Source organism: Mirounga leonina, unplaced genomic scaffold (genome assembly GCF_011800145.1).
Source record: "Mirounga leonina isolate KUSES-001 unplaced genomic scaffold, KU_Mleo_1.0 Mir_481, whole genome shotgun sequence".
Taxonomy (NCBI): domain Eukaryota; kingdom Metazoa; phylum Chordata; class Mammalia; order Carnivora; family Phocidae; genus Mirounga; species Mirounga leonina.
Genome location: NW_023270773.1, coordinates 1581873 through 1601685, shown reverse-complemented (window position 1 = coordinate 1601685; position 19813 = coordinate 1581873). Strand labels below are relative to the sequence as shown.

At 61.7% G+C, this 19813-nt stretch overlaps 2 protein-coding genes across 3 annotated transcripts; one reads left to right on the top strand and one right to left on the bottom strand.

Annotated features, from left to right (window-relative positions):
* Nucleotides 1-96: 96 nt before the first annotated feature.
* Nucleotides 97-16569, top strand: LZTR1 (leucine zipper like transcription regulator 1). Of its 2 annotated transcripts, none has more exons than XM_034989189.1 (21): nucleotides 97-368; nucleotides 845-907; nucleotides 4063-4119; nucleotides 5997-6076; nucleotides 6431-6539; nucleotides 7021-7104; nucleotides 8085-8142; nucleotides 9133-9272; nucleotides 10175-10376; nucleotides 10667-10822; nucleotides 10961-11071; nucleotides 11450-11542; nucleotides 11724-11819; nucleotides 11900-12065; nucleotides 12259-12428; nucleotides 12658-12769; nucleotides 13540-13666; nucleotides 13764-13913; nucleotides 14527-14632; nucleotides 14719-14799; nucleotides 15053-16569. In XM_034989189.1, the coding sequence occupies exons 1-21, from the start codon at nucleotides 169-171 to the stop codon at nucleotides 15167-15169; spliced, it is 2478 nt and encodes an 825-aa protein (XP_034845080.1). In that variant the 5' UTR covers nucleotides 97-168; the 3' UTR covers nucleotides 15170-16569. The 2 variants fall into 2 exon arrangements, with proteins under 2 accessions (XP_034845080.1, XP_034845079.1); XM_034989188.1 differs by having other exon boundaries at nucleotides 12613-12769.
* A 180-nt stretch (nucleotides 16570-16749) lies between these two features.
* THAP7 (THAP domain containing 7) lies at nucleotides 16750-19813 on the bottom strand. The gene is made up of 5 exons (XM_034989190.1): nucleotides 19755-19813; nucleotides 19503-19582; nucleotides 18909-19064; nucleotides 18214-18354; nucleotides 16750-18021 (listed from the first exon to the last, which is right to left on the bottom strand). The coding sequence occupies exons 2-5, from the start codon at nucleotides 19580-19582 to the stop codon at nucleotides 17457-17459; spliced, it is 942 nt and encodes a 313-aa protein (XP_034845081.1). The 5' UTR covers nucleotides 19755-19813; the 3' UTR covers nucleotides 16750-17456.

Here is a 19813-nt window from a genome sequence, read left to right as displayed (position 1 = left end):
CTGGCCCGCGGAGTCACGAGGAGCGCTAAGCTTGCCGGGGAGTGCGGCGCAGGCCGGAAGTGTGCCGTGGCGGCACAGGGCTCGCCGGGAAATGTAGTCCCTCGGCGCGGCCCGGGGCGGTGGCGGTACGTCCCGCGGACCCGGTGGCCGATTGGGCGTGGACCCGGGATGGCTGGGCCGGGGGGCTCGGGAGGCCCGATCGGGGCCGGGGCTCTGGCAGGCAGCGCGCGGTCCAAGGTAGCCCCGAGCGTGGACTTTGACCACAGCTGCTCGGACAGTGTTGAGTACCTGACACTCAACTTCGGGCCCTTCGAGACAGTGCATCGTTGGCGGCGCCTCCCGCCCTGCGACGAGTTCGTGGGGGCCCGGTACGGCGGAGTTCAGGGGCTCTTGGGGGAAGCGGGGGTGTCTGAGGAGGTCCCGGGCGGGGTCCAGGGGCCGGGGCCGAGGCCGGGGCGTGGTGTCCAAGAGTGGGATCTGGTCATAGGGGGTGGGGAGGAAGTGGTGATGTCCAGGATGATGTCGAGGGCAGAGGAGGGGGTTCTGAGGGAGTCATGGAGCGGGGTGGCCTGGGGCAGGGTACTAGAGTTAAGTTGTGTTTGTGGGTCTGGGTCTGGGGTCCCAGGTGCTCTGCAGTGGGGTGGAGAGTCCAGAGAGTGCCAGGGTAATGTCAGGGTCCCCGTATACAGGTGGTCCTGGGGTACTTGTGGAATTTAGGGATCTCTCTCGATCTTGGCAGTTGAGAGGTGTTACCTCATTTCTGCAGCAGCCTGGGTGCTTAGTGTCATTCCTCCCCCAGGAGGGTCCCGGCCTCACTGCCTCCCATCCATTCGTTTTTTTCCAGGCGCAGCAAGCACACAGTGGTGGCCTATAAAGATGCCATCTATGTATTTGGTGGAGACAATGGGTGAGTGAGCATGAGCATCAGGGTATTTGGACCAGGGAGGGAGAAACATGGTGGCCCTGACTGGCTTAGCTAAGTACTCAGCCTCAGTTTCTCCATGTGAGAGTCCCTACCCTCAAGACCCTTGGCACAGCATTCAGTGGGTAGCACATGCTTGGGACACAGAAATGTGCCTCTTGTTCTGAGTGAGTGGACACAGCCTTGAAAGAAACACATCCGCCCTGGCTGCCACCCTCCCCAGACATTTTTCCTTCACTGCACTTCTCTGGGGGCTTTATCAACACGCTGCACATGGCAGCGTTTAGAGGACAGTTTTATTTATTTCCCATATTTTCCACTTTTTGTAAAGGTTTTCCCACATTGCTATAAATTCCTGGGAAACAACTTCCCTGACAATGACCTCGTGTTTTGTTGGTGGGCACACCTCCATCCCATGAACCGTTCCCACTAAAGTTGTGGACGGTCTCCTTTGGTGAAAGATAATGGCTGAGCTAAACCTTTCGTTTGTGTAGCTGGTTTCTTCAGGTGGCGTTCCCCTTAGACCCATTCCCAGAGGGAAAGAGCTGTTTTAGCTCTTATCATGGGCTGGGCCATGTTAAGTACTGGGTGTGGGCATAGCAGACGTGCTTGGAGAGGAGAAGGGGGCCTCGTCTGGGCAGGGAAGCCTTCCTGGAGGGGTTGATGACCTGAAAGATAAGTCGGAGTGAATCAGGTAAAAGAGGAAGAGTGTTCCAAGCACAGGGATCAGCATGGGCAATGGCCCGGAGGTTGGGGAATGCAGAACGGCACCAGGCCTGGAGTCTGGGTAGGGCTGCCCTCCCTCCATTCATTCATTGATGTGGTCAGGAAAGGCCAGGATGCCCACCAGGGCTCTGGGAGTCTTGGGAGCCTGCTAGATGTGGGGCTGAGGCTTGAACTCTGGTCTCCTGGATAGACCGGGCTCCGTTCAAGTTAGAGCTTTGTGACTTTGGGCTCGGGATGTGGCTTAACCACACTAGCTGCACCCTGGTCTCCTCCTCTGCATGTGGGGTGGCCACATGCCCTGCTTTGGCATCGTGCTCCTGGGGGTCAGCGAGCGCAAAGTTGGGAAGGGCTCAGGACGGAGGTTGGGCTGTACTGCGGATGCAGTATTTGCACGTGACCGATTCTGCCCATGAGTCCGTCCCTGCCTCTCACTACAGCACTTGGCCTGAAGCCCAGAAGGGCTGGCCTCTGATTGGTTCTGCAGCCTTGGTCTTTCAGGACTCCCTGGGGGGGCTGACTTGGAGCTGGTGGGGTACGCAGGACCCCATGAGGACCTGCAGACTGGGCCGGATGGTCTCCTCCGGCATGGACGCTGGCTTCCAGCCTGTCTCCCCCACAGCGTCTTTCCCCATGAGCAGTCAGAGGGATCCATTTGGAAATGCAAGTCTCAGTGTGTTCTTTCTCAGCACATAACCCCGGGATGGCTCCCCTCCCTCTGCTTAGGAGCCCGAGCTGTCCTGGTGGTCCGCGGGGCCCTCTACACTCGTGCCCGTCCTGCTCCTCTGCCCTTGTTTTGCACGGCGCTGGGCCACGCCAGTGCCTTGCTGTGTTCTGAGTGAACCAAGCGTCTCCTGCTTGGGCCCTTGTCCTGGCTGTTCCGTCCTTCCCACCCCTTCCTGCCTCTCTTCGGAATTTGCTGTGAGTGAGGCCTTCCCGAACGCCGGGGCCAACTGGACCAACCGTCGGCCCTCCCCTCCCCTTCTGCATCTCTTGCTGGCTCCATGGTAAGAGCACAGATCGCACGGATCATCTCAGGGTTATCTCAGAGCACACGATGTTTGTTACCACCAGGGCAGGACCTGTACCCAGCACACGGACAAGTCAATAAATGCATGTCCCTTGAAGGAATGAACTAGGAAGAGGCATCTGCCCACAGATGTTCACTGCAGCCTTGATGACAATCCCCCAAACCAGGAAAGGCCGGGGGTCCAGCCCAGGGCAGGAGGGGAGCATCCCTAGCAGTGTTCTGTAGCAGGTCCAGTTGGCATGTCAGCTGTATAGCAACAAAGCAGCAATACTTTTGCTGCAATGTGGCGCCAAGAAACAGGATACAGATTTGTCTCACTCTGGGCGCAACTTCGTAAAGGTGGACTGCCTTACAAAGAAAGGTGGCTTCCTGCACTGTCCGGGAGGGGGAGGGGGGAGAGGGGGAGGGGGAGGAGCGGCAGATGGGAGAGGGGAGAAATTACAGTCACATCTCTGCTTTCAGCTCCTGGCTTCCTGACCGCATGGTCTTAGGCAGGCCCGTTATCTCTCGGGCCCCTTCCTCTTCTGTAAATGCAGGTGGGGAGCGCAGCCCCCTGATGCAGACTGAGGGAGAGGTGCAGGGGGCACCTTGTACAGGCCTGGCCTGTAAGGGGTGCTGGGCTCCTGTTGGTTGACTCCCTTCTTCCTTCTTACTGACAAGGGCCGGGTGGTAACATGCAGGTCCTGGTAGGTGGCCAGTGGAATTTATTTTCCTTTTTTTTTTTTTTTAAAGATTTTATTTATTTATTTGAGAGAGAGAGAATGAGAGAGAGCAAGCACATGAGAGGGGGGAGGGTCAGAGGGAGAAGCAGGCTCCCTGCCGAGCAGGGAGCCCGATGCGGGACTCGATCCAGGGACTCCAGGATCATGACCTGAGCCAAAGGCAGTCGCTTAACCAACTGAGCCACCCAGGTGCCCTTGTTTTCTATTTTATTGTATCTTGAATGTAGTTACGTTGGCTTTGCAATAAAGAGGTGGAAGGAGGATCAGAGAGGAGGAAAGAAGCCTCCCCTGAGATGTGGGAAGCTCTGCATTGTGGTGGCAGAGCCTCAGAGAAGGGGGCGCTGAGACATGTGAGTGGGAGTGGGAGTAGCGGTTCTGGAGCTTGCCGTGAGGTGTGAGCCCTCAAGCAGCCAGAATCATGCTTTGGACCCGACCCCAGGCAGGTGGGTCCCACGTGCGTTGCCGCCCTGGTACCTGCAACCAGTTGGGGAGCGTCCTTTGTGGTCACTCCCTGGTCCCTCGGGCGGGCATCAGCGGGTTGCCTGGCCCTGGCTGAGTCCCCACAACCGCCCCACCCCCGGGCTGCAGTGTCTGTCCCCTGGGTCCTAGAGAGCAGACCGGGACCAGCCCAGGACCGACCCCACCTGTCCCTGGCTGTCTTTCAGGAAGACCATGCTCAACGACCTCCTACGGTTCGACGTGAAGGACTGCTCCTGGTGCAGGTGGGTGGCCTCTGAGCCCCAGCACCGCCCCCCCCCCCGGTCCTCAGATTCTGCCTCCGGAGAGCCCTTCAGTCACCCAGCCAGTCTCCTGGGCCAGGAGCTGCTATGGGAGGTGACACGGGGGCCGGGGTGGGGGGGCATCAGCTGATGGGTCCTTCCAGGACCGACCCTGTCCTGCTGCAGGGTGCTGCCCAGGGGCTGGCAACACTGGCTGTCCTCCCCTCCGTGCCCCTGTGGGGCCCATCCTCTGCCCAGGTAGTACCCCACATGGGTAGTGGGCTGCATGCGAGCCCTGGCCGCCTCCCACAGATGGCCCTCCCGGCTGTGTGGCCTTGGGCGAGACACCTGCCCTCTCTGAGCACGGCATATTTGTACCCATCTGCTCCAGTCTCCAGCCCTGCCCAGGGGGCAGCTCTCAGCTGAGGGGCAGAAAGGGATCCCAGGATTAGGAGGTACTAGGCTTCCTCCTGAGCTCTGCCATCTGCTTGTGCAGGAGGGGCGCAGAACCACCGAGTCACCTTGGGTGCCACACTCTGGGCAGGAGCTCTGTGTGCATCCGCCAGTCCCCTGAGTCCCCGCTGTGGTGGGGTCTCACTGCCCCCCTTTGATGGAGGCGGACGTAACTGAGCGCTGGGATTGCCATAGAAGTTTATGTCTCGTTCCTCTCATACTTGCTTTTTTTTTTTTTAAGAGTTTATTTATTTATTTGACAGAGAGAGACACAGCGAGAGCAGGAACACAAGCAGGGGGAGTGGAAGAAGGAGAAGCAGGCTTCCCGCTGAGCAGGGAGCCCGATGCGGGGCTTGATCCCAGGACCCTGAGATCATGACCTGAGCCTAAGGCAGACGCTTAACTGACAGCCACCCGGGCGCCCCTCACACTTGCTTTTATAATATAGACATAGTTACAGATTAATTTTAAACATCACCTTAAAGACTGTACAATCCTTTACTAATAATTGCTTAAGGACAAAACACTGAAAAGGAGCCACTTCAGGAAAGCAGTATAAATGGGTTTTATTTTATTTTTTTTTAAAGATTTTATTTATTTATTTGAGAGAGAGAGAGAGAGAGAGAGAGCACATGAGAGGGGGGAGGGTCAGAGGGAGAAGCAGACTCCCCGCCGAGCAGGGAGCCCGACGCGGGACTCAATCCCGGGACCCCAGGATCATGACCTGAGCCGAAGGCAGTTGCTCAACCAACTGAGCCACCCAGGCGCCCATAAATGGGTTTTAGTTCAATAAGGAAGGCATGTGGCTGGCTGCCGCGGGTGGGACCCAGCGCTGCTAAATGCGCCGTGGTGCCGCTCAGTCCAGAGTAGCAGGAGGCCCGAGTCCCTCTCTGCTGTTGAGTTCAAAAAACAGATGTTACAAAATACCTACCACATGATTCCATTTACAATACAGAGGCATCAGTATGCATAGGAGAAGTGTGTGTGTGTGTGTGTGGGGGGTGACCTAAAGGTATAGATGGTGCTTTCTGGCAAGTCTTAGTGCTGGTTTTGTGCTTTTTCCTTATCAGCAGTTTTTGTTCAAAGTTTCTATAACGAGGGGCGTCTGGGTGGCTCAGTCGGTTAAGCATCCGACTCTTGGTCTCAGCTCAGGTCTTGATTTCAGGGTCGTGAGGTCAAGCTCCATGTTGGGCTCCACACTGGACCCACGTGGAGCCTACTAAAAAAAAATAAAAATAATATAAAGGTTAAAAAAAAAACCCTTTCTAAAAAAATTTCTATAATGAGATAGATATTGCCTACAAAATACAAAAATGAAAGGAATCCTGGGGGTGTCAGGGGCTCCCCTGTGTGGCATGGGCTGCACAGCTAGCTGACCCCTGCTGACTGCCCCCCCCCCCGTGCCTTGTTTCCCCCCCTGCAACCAGGGCCTTCACCACCGGCACCCCGCCGGCCCCCCGCTACCACCACTCGGCCGTTGTCTATGGGAGCAGCATGTTTGTCTTCGGTGAGCTGGCTCATCTCCAGGGCCTCTGGGTTCCTCCACTGGCCTGGGGACCCCTTTCCCTAACTGTCCCGATGTCGCAGGGTTGGAATGGTCCCCCGCCCCCGTGACTGGGCGGGAGGGTGACACACCTCCCTCCTCTGTCCCTGCACCAGGGGCAGGGAACAGGGTTCTGCTCATTTCTGTGTCCCCAGAGCCTAGTACGGAGTCAGGCAGGCAGGAGGTGCTCCCCAGGGTTTATAGAGGGAGTCCCTGAATACATCTTAAATGAGGCCAGATTCTGCCCCCACCTCCTGGGGTTTGAAGCCTCTGAGATGCTACCTTTGGGTATGACAGTTTCTCCCTCTCTCTACCCAGGGGGCTACACTGGGGACATTTATTCCAATTCTAACTTGAAGAATAAAAATGACCTTTTTGAATATAAGTTTGCAACTGGCCAGTGGACGGAGTGGAAGATTGAAGGACGGTGAGAGACTTTGCTGAAACCTTTGGGGGGTGTCCCGATGGCTACTGCACTGGGTCCCCTGTAGCCTTACAGAAGAAGAGCCCGAGGCCCAGAGAGGCCTGAGTTGTGCTCACTCCCAGCTGTGCCTGTCTGAGGCGTCCTCCCTGTCCTTAGATTCTCTCCTTTCAAAGAGCAGAGGGGACCCCGATGGACTGCTGATGGGTGCTTCTCTGGTCCTGTTTTGCCAGGACTGCCCCCCCCCCTCACTGTTTGATATTTTGGTGTGGCTGGGAGGGGGCTTTACCCTGTGGACATCTGAATTCCTCATCCCCCGGCGCCGCCTCGCAAGCTCAGCCTCATGACGCCCAGCTGGCATCCCCAGAGCCCTGGTGTCAGCAGATGTAGGCGGGGCAGCCCTGGGGTCCCGGCCGGCCTCGTGGGGCTGTGAGGCTCCTGTCTGTGCTGGGCGGCCTCGCTCCTCACCCCCCACCTCGCGCTACAGGTTGCCAGTCGCCAGGTCCGCCCACGGCGCCACGGTGTATAGTGACAAGCTATGGATTTTCGCTGGATATGATGGCAACGCCAGGTAGGTGGTGCCCGGCCCAGCGCCCCGCCTCTGAGCAGCCCCGCCAGTGTCCTGAGGCCCGCAGCGGCCTTCCTGGCGTGCACGGGAGTGAGGGGATGGAGGTGGAGGGCACTGAGTGGAGCTCCCGCCCAACCCCGCGGGGGTCAGAAGGACTGGCACCCCGGAGGCACCTCCTGGGGGTGTCCGAGGGGGCGGCAGGCCTGGCCCACGTTCGTGCAGCTCTCTACGGCTGTGCAACAGGTGTCATAGCTGGGTGTCGTCAGAGCTGTGGGGTGGGGGATGGCCCCCTGAATTGCTGGGGTGAAAATACTCAGGCCCACAGTGAGGAGGGACCCTGAAGGGCTGTGTGAGCAGGTGGCCGCAGCCGCAGGTCTCAGACCCAGCCCCTCCCCTGTAGACGACAACCTAGGGCTCCTGCCTGTGTACCAGGCCTTCTCATTTTAGGAAATTGGCTTTGCTGCATTTTTCTGATTATAAGTTCCCCAACTTCTCAGCAGCATAGAAACTTCAAAGGGTGGGGCGCCCGGCTGGCTCAGTCGAAAGAGTGTGCCACTCTTGATCTCGGGGTTGTGAGTTTGAGCCCCATGTTGGGTGTAGAGATTACTAAAAATAAATTAATTAAAAAAGAAGCATCAGCAGCAGCTCCAAGCGGTGGCAATGTTAGTGGTGGTGTCTGCGAGTGTTGCCTGTTTGAAGTCCTCTCCGAGCCCCAGGGGTCAGCCGAGTGAGATGGACCCTGCCACGCTGGCTGGACATTGGGAATGAGGCCATGCGTTCCTGTCTGGGCTGGAGGGGCACATAGCAGGGATTCAGTGCAGCCTCCCTGCCCTGAAGCTCCCACCTCATGGCTGCTCCCTAGGCCCCTGATCAGAGTCCTGCGCGATGTGTCCTTCCCTGGAGCCATCCCTCCCGGCCGGGCCCAGGCCCACCCTGCCACCAGCCCCAGCTGCAGAGAGCCTGACCCCCCTGTCCTAATGCAGGTTGAACGACATGTGGACCATTGGCCTCCAGGACCGGGAGCTCACATGCTGGGAGGAGGTGAGGGGGTTGGGGTGCCAAGGTGGGGCAAGAGGAGACAAGGGAGGTGAGGGGATTGGGGTCCCAGAGTGGGGTGGGGGAGGCAAGGAGGTGAGGGGTTGGGGGTCCAGAGTGGGGTGGGGAGGCAGGGAGGTGAGGGGTTTGGGGGCCCAGAGGGGGGTGGGGAGCAGGGAGGTGAGAGGTTTGGGGGCCCAGAGGGGGGTAGGAGAGGCAGGGAGGTGAGGGTTTTGGGGGGCCGGGTGGGGCAGGGGAGGCAGGGAGGTGAGGGTTTGGGGGGCCAGGGTGGGATGGGGAGGCAGGGAGGTGAGGGGTTTGGGGGTCCAGAGTGGGGTGGAGAGGCAGGGAGGTGAGGGTTTTGGGAAGCCAGTGTGGGGTGAGGGAAGCAGGGAGGTGAGGGGTTTGGAGGTCCAGAGTGGGGCAGGGGAGGCAGGGAGGTGAGGGGCTTGGGGGGCCGGGATGGTACAGGGGAGGCAGGAAGATGAGGGGCTTGGGGGGGGGGCGGGGTAGGGACTGCTTTGTTCCCCTTGCCAAAGCCCAGCCTTGTCCTCAGCCTCACCCTCCTTGCCGACTTCCTGCCCGATTCCCGCAGCACTTACCTAATGACTAAAGGCTCTGGGCTTCTGATGGCAGCACGTCTGGTGACTGGTGCAGCTTGGGTAGAATCCACCCTTATTTGAACACCGCGAGTTCAGCCTGCTGGCGGGTGTCCTGCTCGCTGCTCTTTCTGGGCAATCTGTCTGACTGCTCCATTGTCTCCCCCCTGGGGTGTCTTTCCCTTGTAGTGATGATTTTTAGCCTCAACTGTTAGAAACTGGGCCCACGTTAGGTGGGCGAGGTGGGGCTTTACGCTGTTCTACAGAAATTAATCTATGAACCCTCATTCACGGAAGAAGTTTCAGGAGTGGAAGTAGTCCCGATTCAGCAGTGTAAGTCTCGACCCCGAGCACCGGGTCCCGGGAGGCTCTGGCTGAGCGGCCTTCCCTACCGCAGGTGGCTCAGAGCGGCGAGATCCCGCCGTCCTGCTGCAACTTCCCGGTGGCCGTGTGCCGGGACAAGATGTTTGTGTTCTCGGGGCAGAGCGGAGCCAAGATAACCAACAACCTCTTCCAGTTCGAATTCAAGGACAAGACGTGAGCACCCTGGTGGTGGGACCCGTGGTGGGCACCTGCGTCTGTGGCACAGCAGGGCAGGCCGGGTTTGGGGGGCCGGGGAGCTAGGAGCGAGGAAATGTGGGTGCCCTCAAAGTGCGCAAGCAGGCCCCTTGGGGTGTGGCTGCGGCTGAGCAAGATGGGGCTTGGCTGGCCTCTGTGCAGCGTGGAGGATGGCTCCTGCCCGGCGAATGGCCTGTTCAGTGCCGCCGGTAACAAATGTGGCTGGTATCATCTCATACCGTGGCAGAGGACGAGGGGGGTGCTCAGGCCCCGACAGCCTCCAGCCTATGCTGTCCTTAGCTGCAGGCCAGCCCTCGTGATGGGGACCGAGTCCCAGCGCTGGCGCAGGCCGGGCATTGGCTCTGGGGAGGGAACAGGGAGCTTCTGCTGCAGGTCAGAGAGGCTCGGGAGGGGACTTGGAGCTGCCCTGGAGGCCAGAGGTGTGGGCTGGGAAGAGAGAGGTCAGGACATCCCAGGCAGGGGGAGTCCCGCTGCCACCCACCCAGCTCCCCTGTCCCGGGCTGGCCGGGCCTGAGAGGAGAGCCACGCTGCACGCAGGCCTGCGTCTCCATCCTGGCCTCAGTGCTCACAGCGGTGGGCCACAAAGAGGGCTCAGAGACAGCGGGAACAGATCTGGGGAGGTGGCGGACATTGGGCCACCGCTGCTGCCCGCTTTATGGCTGGGGGACAGAAGGGGGCTCAGGCAGGGCTGGTGCCAGAGCGAAAGGGGATGAGGGGCATTGGGTGTACGCACTCTGGCCCTCCTTTGAGCCGGCTGGTCGGCCCGGGGCCTGCTGTGGGGAGGCCTCAGGACCCAGGTGGAGGCCGTGGGGGAGCAGGAGCCCCCACCCTGGCACTGGTTCACTGTCACGGGCCCCCAGGTGGACGCGCATCCCCACGGAGCACCTGCTTCGCGGCTCCCCGCCCCCCCCACAGCGGCGCTACGGGCACACCATGGTGGCCTTTGACCGCCACCTGTACGTGTTTGGGGGCGCGGCGGACAACACGCTGCCTAATGAGCTGCACTGCTATGATGTGGACTTCCAGACCTGGGAGGTCGTCCAGCCCAGCTCCGACAGTGAGGTGCGTGCTGCCAGGCACGGCGGCCACCCCGGGCCCCCGTTCTCCATTCTCGCAGCCTGCGGGCTTGTAACACGTCCCGTCACGTCTGCGCGGTGCCGAGGATGTTCTCCCAGAAGCCCACCCTGTTCTCCCTGAAGCTCCCGCTCTGAGCCACGCCGCGGGGGCCCTCATCCCGCGGCCCCGCCCCTCCCAAAGCTCTCGCTCTTGAACAGCGTTGGCAGGAGGTTGGTGTCTGCTGCCTTGCCCGGCCCTGGCGGACTGGTCCCACGCCCGCACGTCTCTCCCCCTAGGTCGGCGGGGCTGAGGTGCCGGAGCGAGCATCTGCCTCCGAGGAGGCGCCTGCACTGGCCCCTGAGGAGCGCGGTGGCTTTAAGAAGTCCCGAGAGGTGTTTGGCTTGGACTTCGGCATCGCCACAGCCAAGCAGCCTGCCCCGCCGGCCTCCGAGGTGAGGGTCGGCGCCCTGACTGCCCTCCATCAGCCCCACCATGCCAGTCCTGTGGTCCGCCCCTCTCACAGGTGGGGAGACGGAGGCTCAGAGAAGTACTCGAGGGGTTACTTATCTGCCCCCCCCCTTTCTGCCCAGCTGCCAAGCGGAAGGCTCTTCCATGCGGCCGCTGTGATCTCGGATGCCATGTACATCTTCGGGGGCACCGTGGACAACAACATCCGCAGTGGGGAGATGTACCGATTCCAGGTAGGGCTCATGGGCTGAGTGCAGGGGGGCCATCCAGGGTGGACGGGTCCCAGATGATGGAAACTGAGGCCCAGTGGGGGTGGGGGGCTTGTCCGAGGCACCAGAGTCAGGGCTGTGTCTGGTGGGATGGCAGCCCGCCCGAGGAGTCTGGCAGACGGGATGGGGGACTCTAGGCCGAGGGCAGTCTGAGGAACCTCCGTGCAGGGTGGGGAGGGGGCGGCATTGGGGGCTCACAGTGGAGTCCGCGGAGGCCTGGGAGCAGGCTTGGGCCAGGGGTTGGAGTCGGGCTGAGCTGGGCTGGAGATGCGTGGCCCGGAGGAGGGCAGGGCCTGGGCCAGTGGTGGCTTCCCGTGGCAACACTGGGGTCTCCTCTGGCAGTTCTCCTGTTACCCCAAGTGCACGCTGCATGAGGACTACGGACGTCTGTGGGAGAGCCGCCAGTTTTGCGACGTGGAGTTTGTGCTGGGCGAGGTGGGTGCCCTCCCCATGCCCAGCCTGCCCGCCATGCTGCAGGGTGGGGGCTGTGCACCGAGGTGCGCCGGCCTCCCGCTTGTGCCTGGAGCCCCGGACCCCCTCCTCGGTCTGGCCGGGCCTCTGTCCCTGCCAGGAGGAGGGTCCCGTGCTCCCCACCGAGGCGTCGTTCTTGCTACAGAAGGAGGAGTGTGTGCAGGGCCACGTGGCCATTGTCACAGCTCGAAGCCGCTGGCTCCGCAGGAAGATCGTGCAGGCGCGGGAACGGCTGGCCCAGGTGAGGTGCTGCCCAGCCCCCTCCGGCCAGGGCGGCAGCATCCACGGGGCGCCCCTGAGCTCCCCTTCCTCTCCCTGCAGAAACTGGAGGAGGAGGCAGCCCCGGCTCCCAGGGAGGTCCCTGGGGGGCCCGTGGGGGGGGCCCGGCCGCCCCTGCTGCACGTGGCCATCCGCGAGGCTGAGGCCCGGCCCTTCGAAGTGCTCATGCAGTTCCTCTACACGGACAAGATCAAGTACCCGCGGAAAGGTGTGCTGAGGAGGGGGGAGCGGGGAGGGGGGCAGGTGGGCAGCCCGAGGCTCGGGGGCCACGACCACCCATGGCCACTCGTGCGGTGGAGTTGCTGCCTGATGTCCCAGAGCCCCGGACCCTGTCCTCCCTCCTGCCCCGCCCCTTGTTCCCTTCCCCACGTCCCCGAGGCTCAGGGAGCTCTTGGCTGCAGGCCACGTGGAGGATGTGCTGCTCATCATGGACGTGTACAAGCTGGCACTGAGCTTCCAGCTGTGCCGCCTGGAGCAGCTGTGCCGACAGTACATCGAGGCCTCCGTGGACCTGCAGAACGTGCTGGTCGTGTGCGAGAGCGCCGCCAGGCTGCAGCTGGGCCAGTTAAAGGTGCGGGCCCGGGGGGCACGGCCCACCCCGCCTACCGCCGCCAGCCCCCTGTCCCCCACTGCCAGACTCCCCCCACCCCCCGCAGCGGCCCCCTGCGCCCCCTACCGCACGCCATCCCAGCCAGGCCGCCGCCCCGTCGGCCAAGGCCTGACCCTGCCTGCCCGCTCCGGCTTGTGTGTCCCAGGAGCACTGCTTGAACTTCGTGGTGAAGGAGTCCCACTTCAACCAGGTGATCATGATGAAGGAGTTCGAGCGCCTCTCTTCCCCACTGATCGTGGAGATCGTGCGGCGGAAGCAGCAGCCGCCTGCCCGCACCCCCTCAGAGCAGCCCGTGGACATCGGTAGGGACCCAGGCGCCATCCCTGGGGGCAGCGCACACGGATGGCATTCGTCTTGGGTGGAGACGGGAGCCGCGGCAGTACCCGCCCGGCCTCCAGCGTGGGGTCTGGGCGCAGGGGACCCGGAGTGCTCCTGGGGCTCGGGCAGCCAGCCAGCTCACTGGAGGGAAGACGCCCCGCCCCACGGGCACCGACCGAGGCTGTGCGCCTGAGGGCGGGCAGTCTCCTGAGCCCGTTTCCGGAGGCCGGCGCGGGGCCCCTGTCTGGCAAGGGTGGCTGCCCTGACTGACCTCAGCTTTGAGGGCTTCCGTCTGGAGCAGCGTGCTCAGGTCACAGTGACCAGTCGCTGAGCTGCTCTTCTAGGCGCGCCCGCCCTTGGGGGCCTGATGAGGGGTAAGCGCGGTCCGAAGACTTCAGACGTTCCTGGTGCCTCCCTTGTCCCCACCTAGCCCGGGAAGGGACAGCACTGTCTCCTTCATCACCTGACTCCCCGGGCCCTGTGCTGCCTCTGGCCGTGGGCCCTGGGTGACACGTGGCAGGACACGGTGTTTGCCAGGCCCAGAGGGGGCCCAAGCGCAAGGGCGGGGAGGAGGGCTCACAGATCAGAGTCTGGGGGGCGGGCCGGAGTAGGGCCTCTGGCCCCGGGGGCAGGTTTGTTCAGAGCAGCAACGTGGGCAGATGTGCAAGCAGCAGTACGGTGGCTCGGGGTCTGCTGGGGGGCGGGAGGCATCTGCTCAAGGCCCCTCCACACTATCCCCTGGCCTCCCCACCAGGCACATCTCTGATCCAGGACATGAAGGCGTACCTGGAGGGAGCAGGTGCGGAGTTCTGTGACATCACTCTGCTGCTGGACGGGCACCCGAGACCGGCGCACAAGGCCATCCTGGCCGCCCGCTCCAGGTGGGTGGGGGGGGCGGTGTGTGGTGGCGGGGCCGGCCAGGCCCCCGCCCTGCCTGCATTTGCTGAGAGCCAGGACTCCCCCCGCCCCTGTCTGCAGCTACTTTGAGGCCATGTTCCGGTCCTTCATGCCGGAGGACGGCCAGGTGAACATCTCCATTGGGGAGATGGTGCCCAGCAGGCAGGCCTTCGAGTCCATGCTACGCTACATCTACTACGGTGAGGTCAACATGCCGCCCGAGGACTCTCTGCATCCTCCCCCGCCAGGGGCGCTCCCAGGGCCCACCTCAGGCAGCTCTGGAGACCGGCAGGCTGGTCCTGGCTTCCCTGGTGCCTGGTGCTCTCCCGGGGCTCCCTGAATGGGTTGGTCGGCAGGCACAGAGGGGTCTGCAGCCAGGAGGGGTGGGTGGGTTCTTGACCCTCATCACTGCCCAGACGAAGGGGTTGGTTAGCGTTGTGTGTGACAGGTGAGTAGACGCCATGGAGGGATTCCTGATCGTGTCACTTCTTGGGGGTCTGAACTGGGTGCGAGATGCCTTTCTGAGCTCTGTGAGGCCGTGGTCTGTCCTGCGAACGGGCACGTGGGTGTTTTCTTGGGAGAGGCTTCCTGTGTTTTCTTCGGATCTGGACTAGGGCCTTCGACCCCGAGTACTCCAGAGTCCATGTAGAGAGTGAGTTGGATTGGGAGCCCCAGGCCAGTCCCTTGTGCTGGGGTGGGTTTCCTTGTTCTGAGCAAGCAGGAGGGGCTCAGGTTTCCTCGGCCCCTGCTGGGCCTGGGGCTCCAGCTGCACCCTCCCAGGGGAGATGGGCAGGTGGCGGGAGGACGAGCTCCTTGGGCCAGCAGCTCCTTAACCAGCTCCCAGCTACCTGTTTGCGGCCCCCTACTATTACGGCTTCTACAACAACCGGCTGCAGGCGTACTGCAAGCAGAACCTGGAGATGAACGTGACGGTGCAGAATGTACTTCAGGTAGCTCACTGGCACCCACGGGCCTCCCTGAACCTGGGCGGGCGGGTGAGAGAGGGAGCAGCCCCTCAGGGAACCTGCCGTTGCAGATCCTGGAGGCGGCTGACAAGACGCAGGCACTGGACATGAAGCGGCACTGCCTGCACATCATCGTGCACCAGTTCACCAAGGTCAGGGCCCTCTCAGCCCCGCGCTCACCGCCCACCCCTCTTCAGGAGCCGCTTTCCCTTGGCCTTGCCTTGGCCAGGGGCGGGGTGGGGTGCGTGGAAGCTGCTCATCTCCTGCGGCAGGGGGCCCACCCCCTTCCACTCGGAGTCAGCCGTGCCCTGGCTTGGTGGAGCTCCGGGGAGACCCCGAAGCCCACCCCGGCCCTCCTGTGAATCCGGTCCCATCCCGTTTGGGCCTTCTGCTTGCTTCCTGCAGGTTTCCAAGCTGCCCACACTGCGCTCGCTGAGCCAGCAGCTGCTGCTTGACATCATAGACTCCCTGGCTTCCCACATCTCCGACAAGCAGTGCGCGGAGCTGGGCGCCGACATCTGAGGGCCCACGCGGTGCTGGCCCACTCGAGAATAACCATGCCTGCCCTGCCCACTGCAGACTGCGCTGGCTACGCTGAGGCCCGAGGCAGAGTGCTTGGACCTGCTGGCCAAGGGGCAGGCAGCCCAGAGCCTCCAAAGGGAAAGGGGACACGGGGGCTCTGCCCCATTTCACTGCTGAGGACACAGGTCCCACAGGGAGTTGATGGTGAAACAGGCCCCCCAGGTGGAACCCTCTCCTCGGGTGGGGGCATGGGTGGGAAGCCAGGGCCCAGCAGTGGGAAAGCCCACCACGGAGCTGGTGTGGGGCAGCCCATCTGGCAGGGACTGTGCATGGCTTGTGGATCTAGCCACTGGGTCCTAGTGCCAAGGTCCCTCTGACGGGAGGGGGGAGCTACACAGTACCCCCTCACCTTCACCGAGGTTGCTGTAAGGGCCCCTACTATCACCTGGAGCTTGTGGGTGGGCAACAGTAATGAGCATGTGGAATCTGACTCCAGATTAATTCTGGGGTGTGAAGGGCCCTGAGTCAGTCAGCTCCTAGCCTGAGGGGCCAGCCACTCTGGCCTGGGTTAGGCTTCTAGAGGGGTTGCAGGATCCCACCCCACTGTGTGCGCATCAGGGGCCCCCAGCTGCGCCAGGGAGAAGTCAGTGAAGATGCCCCCGGGTCCCCATCTGTCCCTAAGTATTTATTCTTTGTCACAGACATGCCATTAAGACCATAGTAGTGCTAATCCACTACACACATCTCATGGGCATAGTCCCTCCCTGAGGTGAGGACGGATCAGGTGGCCCAAGTGCTTGGGACCGGCCAGTCCTGTCTAGTTCTCTACCCGTGTCAGCAACTCCTGGCCCCATCTGGGGTGACCCAGTTGTGGGGGGGCGGGGGGAAGACTGGGGGGGAATCCAGGCTAGCCCCTCCCCTTTGAGGGGAACCCTGGAACCCCAAGGCTGCCTTGCCCCCGCATCCTTCCCCATCCCCCAACAAAAGGCCCTAGGAGTCCACCCTAACGCAGAAAGCACTGTTCTGCCTCCTTCCTGGCAACAAGAATCCCAGGGACCCTTCTACCCTGGCTACCAGGAGGCTACTTTGGGGGAAACAGTCCTTCACATCCTCCTCCCAGTTGTGCCCCCACGCAAACATGGCGCCTGCCTCTCCTCGGCCCTTGAACCCCAGGTGCTGTGTACAGACAGATGGGGAGCCCCAGTGGCAGGTGGGCACCCTCAGGCAAGGGGAGTCCGTAAGGCCGTCAGCAAGCTAGGAAATGGCCCAGCGCAAGGTGAGCCTCTGTGAGCCTGGAAACCCCAGTGAATGATCTGCAAACCCTGCTCTACAGTGGACCCTTGTAACCGGTCGCTTGACTTTCTCTGATAAACATATGAATAAATGAACTTACACACCAAGGATCCTAGAAAGCCAATTTCAGAACACTGTGTGGCACTTTCCAGGACTAGGGAGAATTCAGCTATGCTCTTGGGGCTACTGTGGCTGAAGCCCAGCAGGGAGGTTACGTGTGCAGTTAAAACCAGCCCGCGCCCTGAGCCGTCGGCCACCATCACAGACGCAGGGAAGCCTATGTTCCAGTCAATTTAAAGACAGTGGGGACTCAGGGTGAGGCCAGGATTGCTGCCCCCAAGGCTGCCTCCAAGCTTCCCCACCTCTTCCCAGACCTCTGGGGACTAGAAGTGTCATTGCTGGGCCCTTACTACTTGCCAAGCATACAGCGCCAGGTCAGAAATTGCTGTCTTTGTCCGTTTTTCAGATAAGCCAGGCCTAGGGGTAAGGGGTGGCTGGTCTGCAGGCTGGGGTTGAAGTGCCGTACCGTACTGACTTCTGGGCAGACCGGGCCAGTGGAGGGAAGCCATGCAGGTGTCCTTGCAAACAGAGTCTAGCCTGGGTTTCATGAGTGTTTTCAAAAAGACGAGACTGCGGAAGTCTGGGCTGTTTCAGGTACCAAGGAGAGGAGGGTTCCTGGTGCTGCCCCTGGCCTCTGCTCACACCATCCTGTCCCTCAGAAAACCCTGTGGGGCCAGGAGTTGCATGAGGAGGGGCGGGCAAGAGCTGCACTTCTTGTTCTCCACAGCTGAGAGCTCAGACTCCAGGGGAGGGGCCCCAGCTGCAGCTGAGCCAGATAGCAGGGCCTCCTAGAATCCACTTTATTATGGCATCTGGCAGGTCTGGTGGACACAGCTCAGATTGGGTCCTTTTCCAGGCAGATTCCAAGGGAGGAAGAGGCCGACTGCCCGACAGGCAGCCCTTCAAGGGAGCCCTGGGGCCAACAGCCCCTCCCTCACGCCATGCTGCTGCTCAGCTGCATGGCAAAGTCCTGCACGTGCTCCTTCAGAGTCTGGCGGGCATCCGCCTGTGCCCGCTTCTCCCGGGCGCGCTCCTGCTGCAGCTTGCTCAGCCGTAGCCGCAGGCGCTGCTCTCGCCGCTTGCAGGCCTGCAGCTGGCGCTGGGCCTTGTCCAGGGCATCGAGTGCGGCCTCAGCCCGCCGCTTCCAGAGCAGGGCACTGCCCACCTGGTAGCTGTGCTCATTCTGGATGTAGGCGCCGGCCGGTGGGGGCAGGCGCAGCATGTAGGCTGAGGGTGAGACGGGCCGGGGCTCGAGGGGGGACGGCTGTCTGTCAGGCTCCCGCTCCGGCGAGGGCTGGGCGCTGCAGCCTGCTTCATCTGCCTGGGCACCCAGGGGCCCCAGGAGGTCTGCAAAGGGGCTGCTGAGGCCAGCCTCCAGCCTCCCAGTGGGGGAGGCAGGCAAAGCAGCAGGGGCTGAGGCCTCTTCCACGGGAAAGCAGGTGACATCAGCAGGTGGAGGTGGAGAAAATGGAGTCGTGGGCCCTCGGCCCTCAGAGCAGCTGAGAGAAGAGAGAGAAAGAGACTAATAGGCCAGGCCAAGGCCTTGCCAGACCCCATTTCACCAGCCCACTGAGCCCACTCTACCAGCTCAGAACCCTGTCCAGCAAGATTGCTGGCAGACACCCTAAATAAACCCCAGTCTCTCAGACTTGGGGTGGGAGCAAGGCACCCTCCACCCACAGCACACATACCGCTTCCTGCATCGCCGGAGCCGGCTGACGTCAGGGGGGCCAGGTGGATAACTGTGCCCCTTGGTCTTTGTTGTCCGACGTAACTTGGAGAAAGATTCAAATATCGTGGGAACTGCCCCCTCCTTCAGCCTGTGATACCCACTGTGGGGGAAAGCAGCCTGGATGAGATGGAGAACACATACTGCCACCCAGGGCAACCTGCAGGGCACAGAGCTAGCATGCCCCCAAGCACCCTGGACCAGGTTCTCCCATGCTAGCATTGTGGGAGGTGGGTAGACATGCTGCAATCACTTAATTTAGGGAACACCAAGTTAGGTAGAGTTACACCCATTCTCTTCCCTGCAGGACTCCTCAAAGTGAAGGTGTGTAGAAAGGCTGCACTGGAACTAGGCTGACCAGCCAAAAAGAAAAATTTCATGGTGGACTTGCTGGGAGAACTTGGGTTCTAAGGAACAGCCTCTGAAAAAGCTAATGTTTTTCTCCCTTGTCACTGGCCCAGTTATCCTGAGGGGATGGGTCTTCCTGTCACTGAGGTACAAAGCTGGGAAGAGGCAGCGACGCTGGGAACCAGGTCTGTCTTGTCCCCCAGCCAGTGACTGCAGGACCCTCCTCCTCTGGCCCTACAGCTGCCCCAATCGGCCAGCTACTCTGATGCTTCAACCCCTGCCCCAGCGATGGCCGCCAAGGGAGCTCACCTGATTCCCACTAGCTCAAAGCAGTTTTCCTCGAAGTGTTTGGAGCAGAAGTAGATGTACTCGGAAGCCGGGTCCCACAGGCCCTGGCCGCTGGGGTCCAGCCGCTGGCAGTTGGCCAGCCACAAGCCTCGCCTCGGGTTGTCCTTCTTGGGAAGTCTGCGGAGCCACAAACCAGTGAGCACCAGGGTGTCTGCAGCCCTGGGCTCCAGCTGCCCAAGCTCTCCAGGAGGCAAGGGCTGGTCCTGCACATGCCGCCACCAGACCTCCCTTCAATTCCGGGTAAACACCGTCCTCCCAAGCCCAGATGACGAAACTGAGGCCTCAGGGAGAGCAACTTCCTTAGTATCACCTAGTAGGTAAGAGGCACAGAACAGAAGGCCCCAGGCTCGTGGATCTCCCGCGCTTCCTCTCCCATCTAGATTCAGTCGCACCGGCACCGCCCCCTTCACCCTTTCCCACCTACAAGTACAAGCCTCGCGCCAAACAGAGGGAGGCGCACGCGCAATCGTGGCTCCACGGGGAGGGGCGGGAGAGGGAGGGGAACGGGCGCATGCGCCCGTGAACCTTCGCGCGCCAGCACGCACGCGCGCTGACCTGTGGAAAGAGATGCCGCGGTTGCGCGTCTCGCGCGTGTCCCGTGTGCAGCAGCCGGCGGCGGAGCAGTGACGCGGCATCTGGGGAAGAGGCGGGAGCTTGTTCGTGGGCGGCTGTCCAGGCCCGCAGGGGCCTCACGCCCCCAGCCGCCGCTCCGCTCCAGGCGGCCTTGGCCTGCCGGGTCTCCCCTGGCCCGATCTCCCCCGAGCCCCGTCCCAGCCCGTTCTCCTGACTCCCGTCAGCGGCACTCACGATCTCGCCATTGCTGCGCCGCCGAAGTCTCGCGAGGAGTGGCGCGCGGTGGAAGTTGG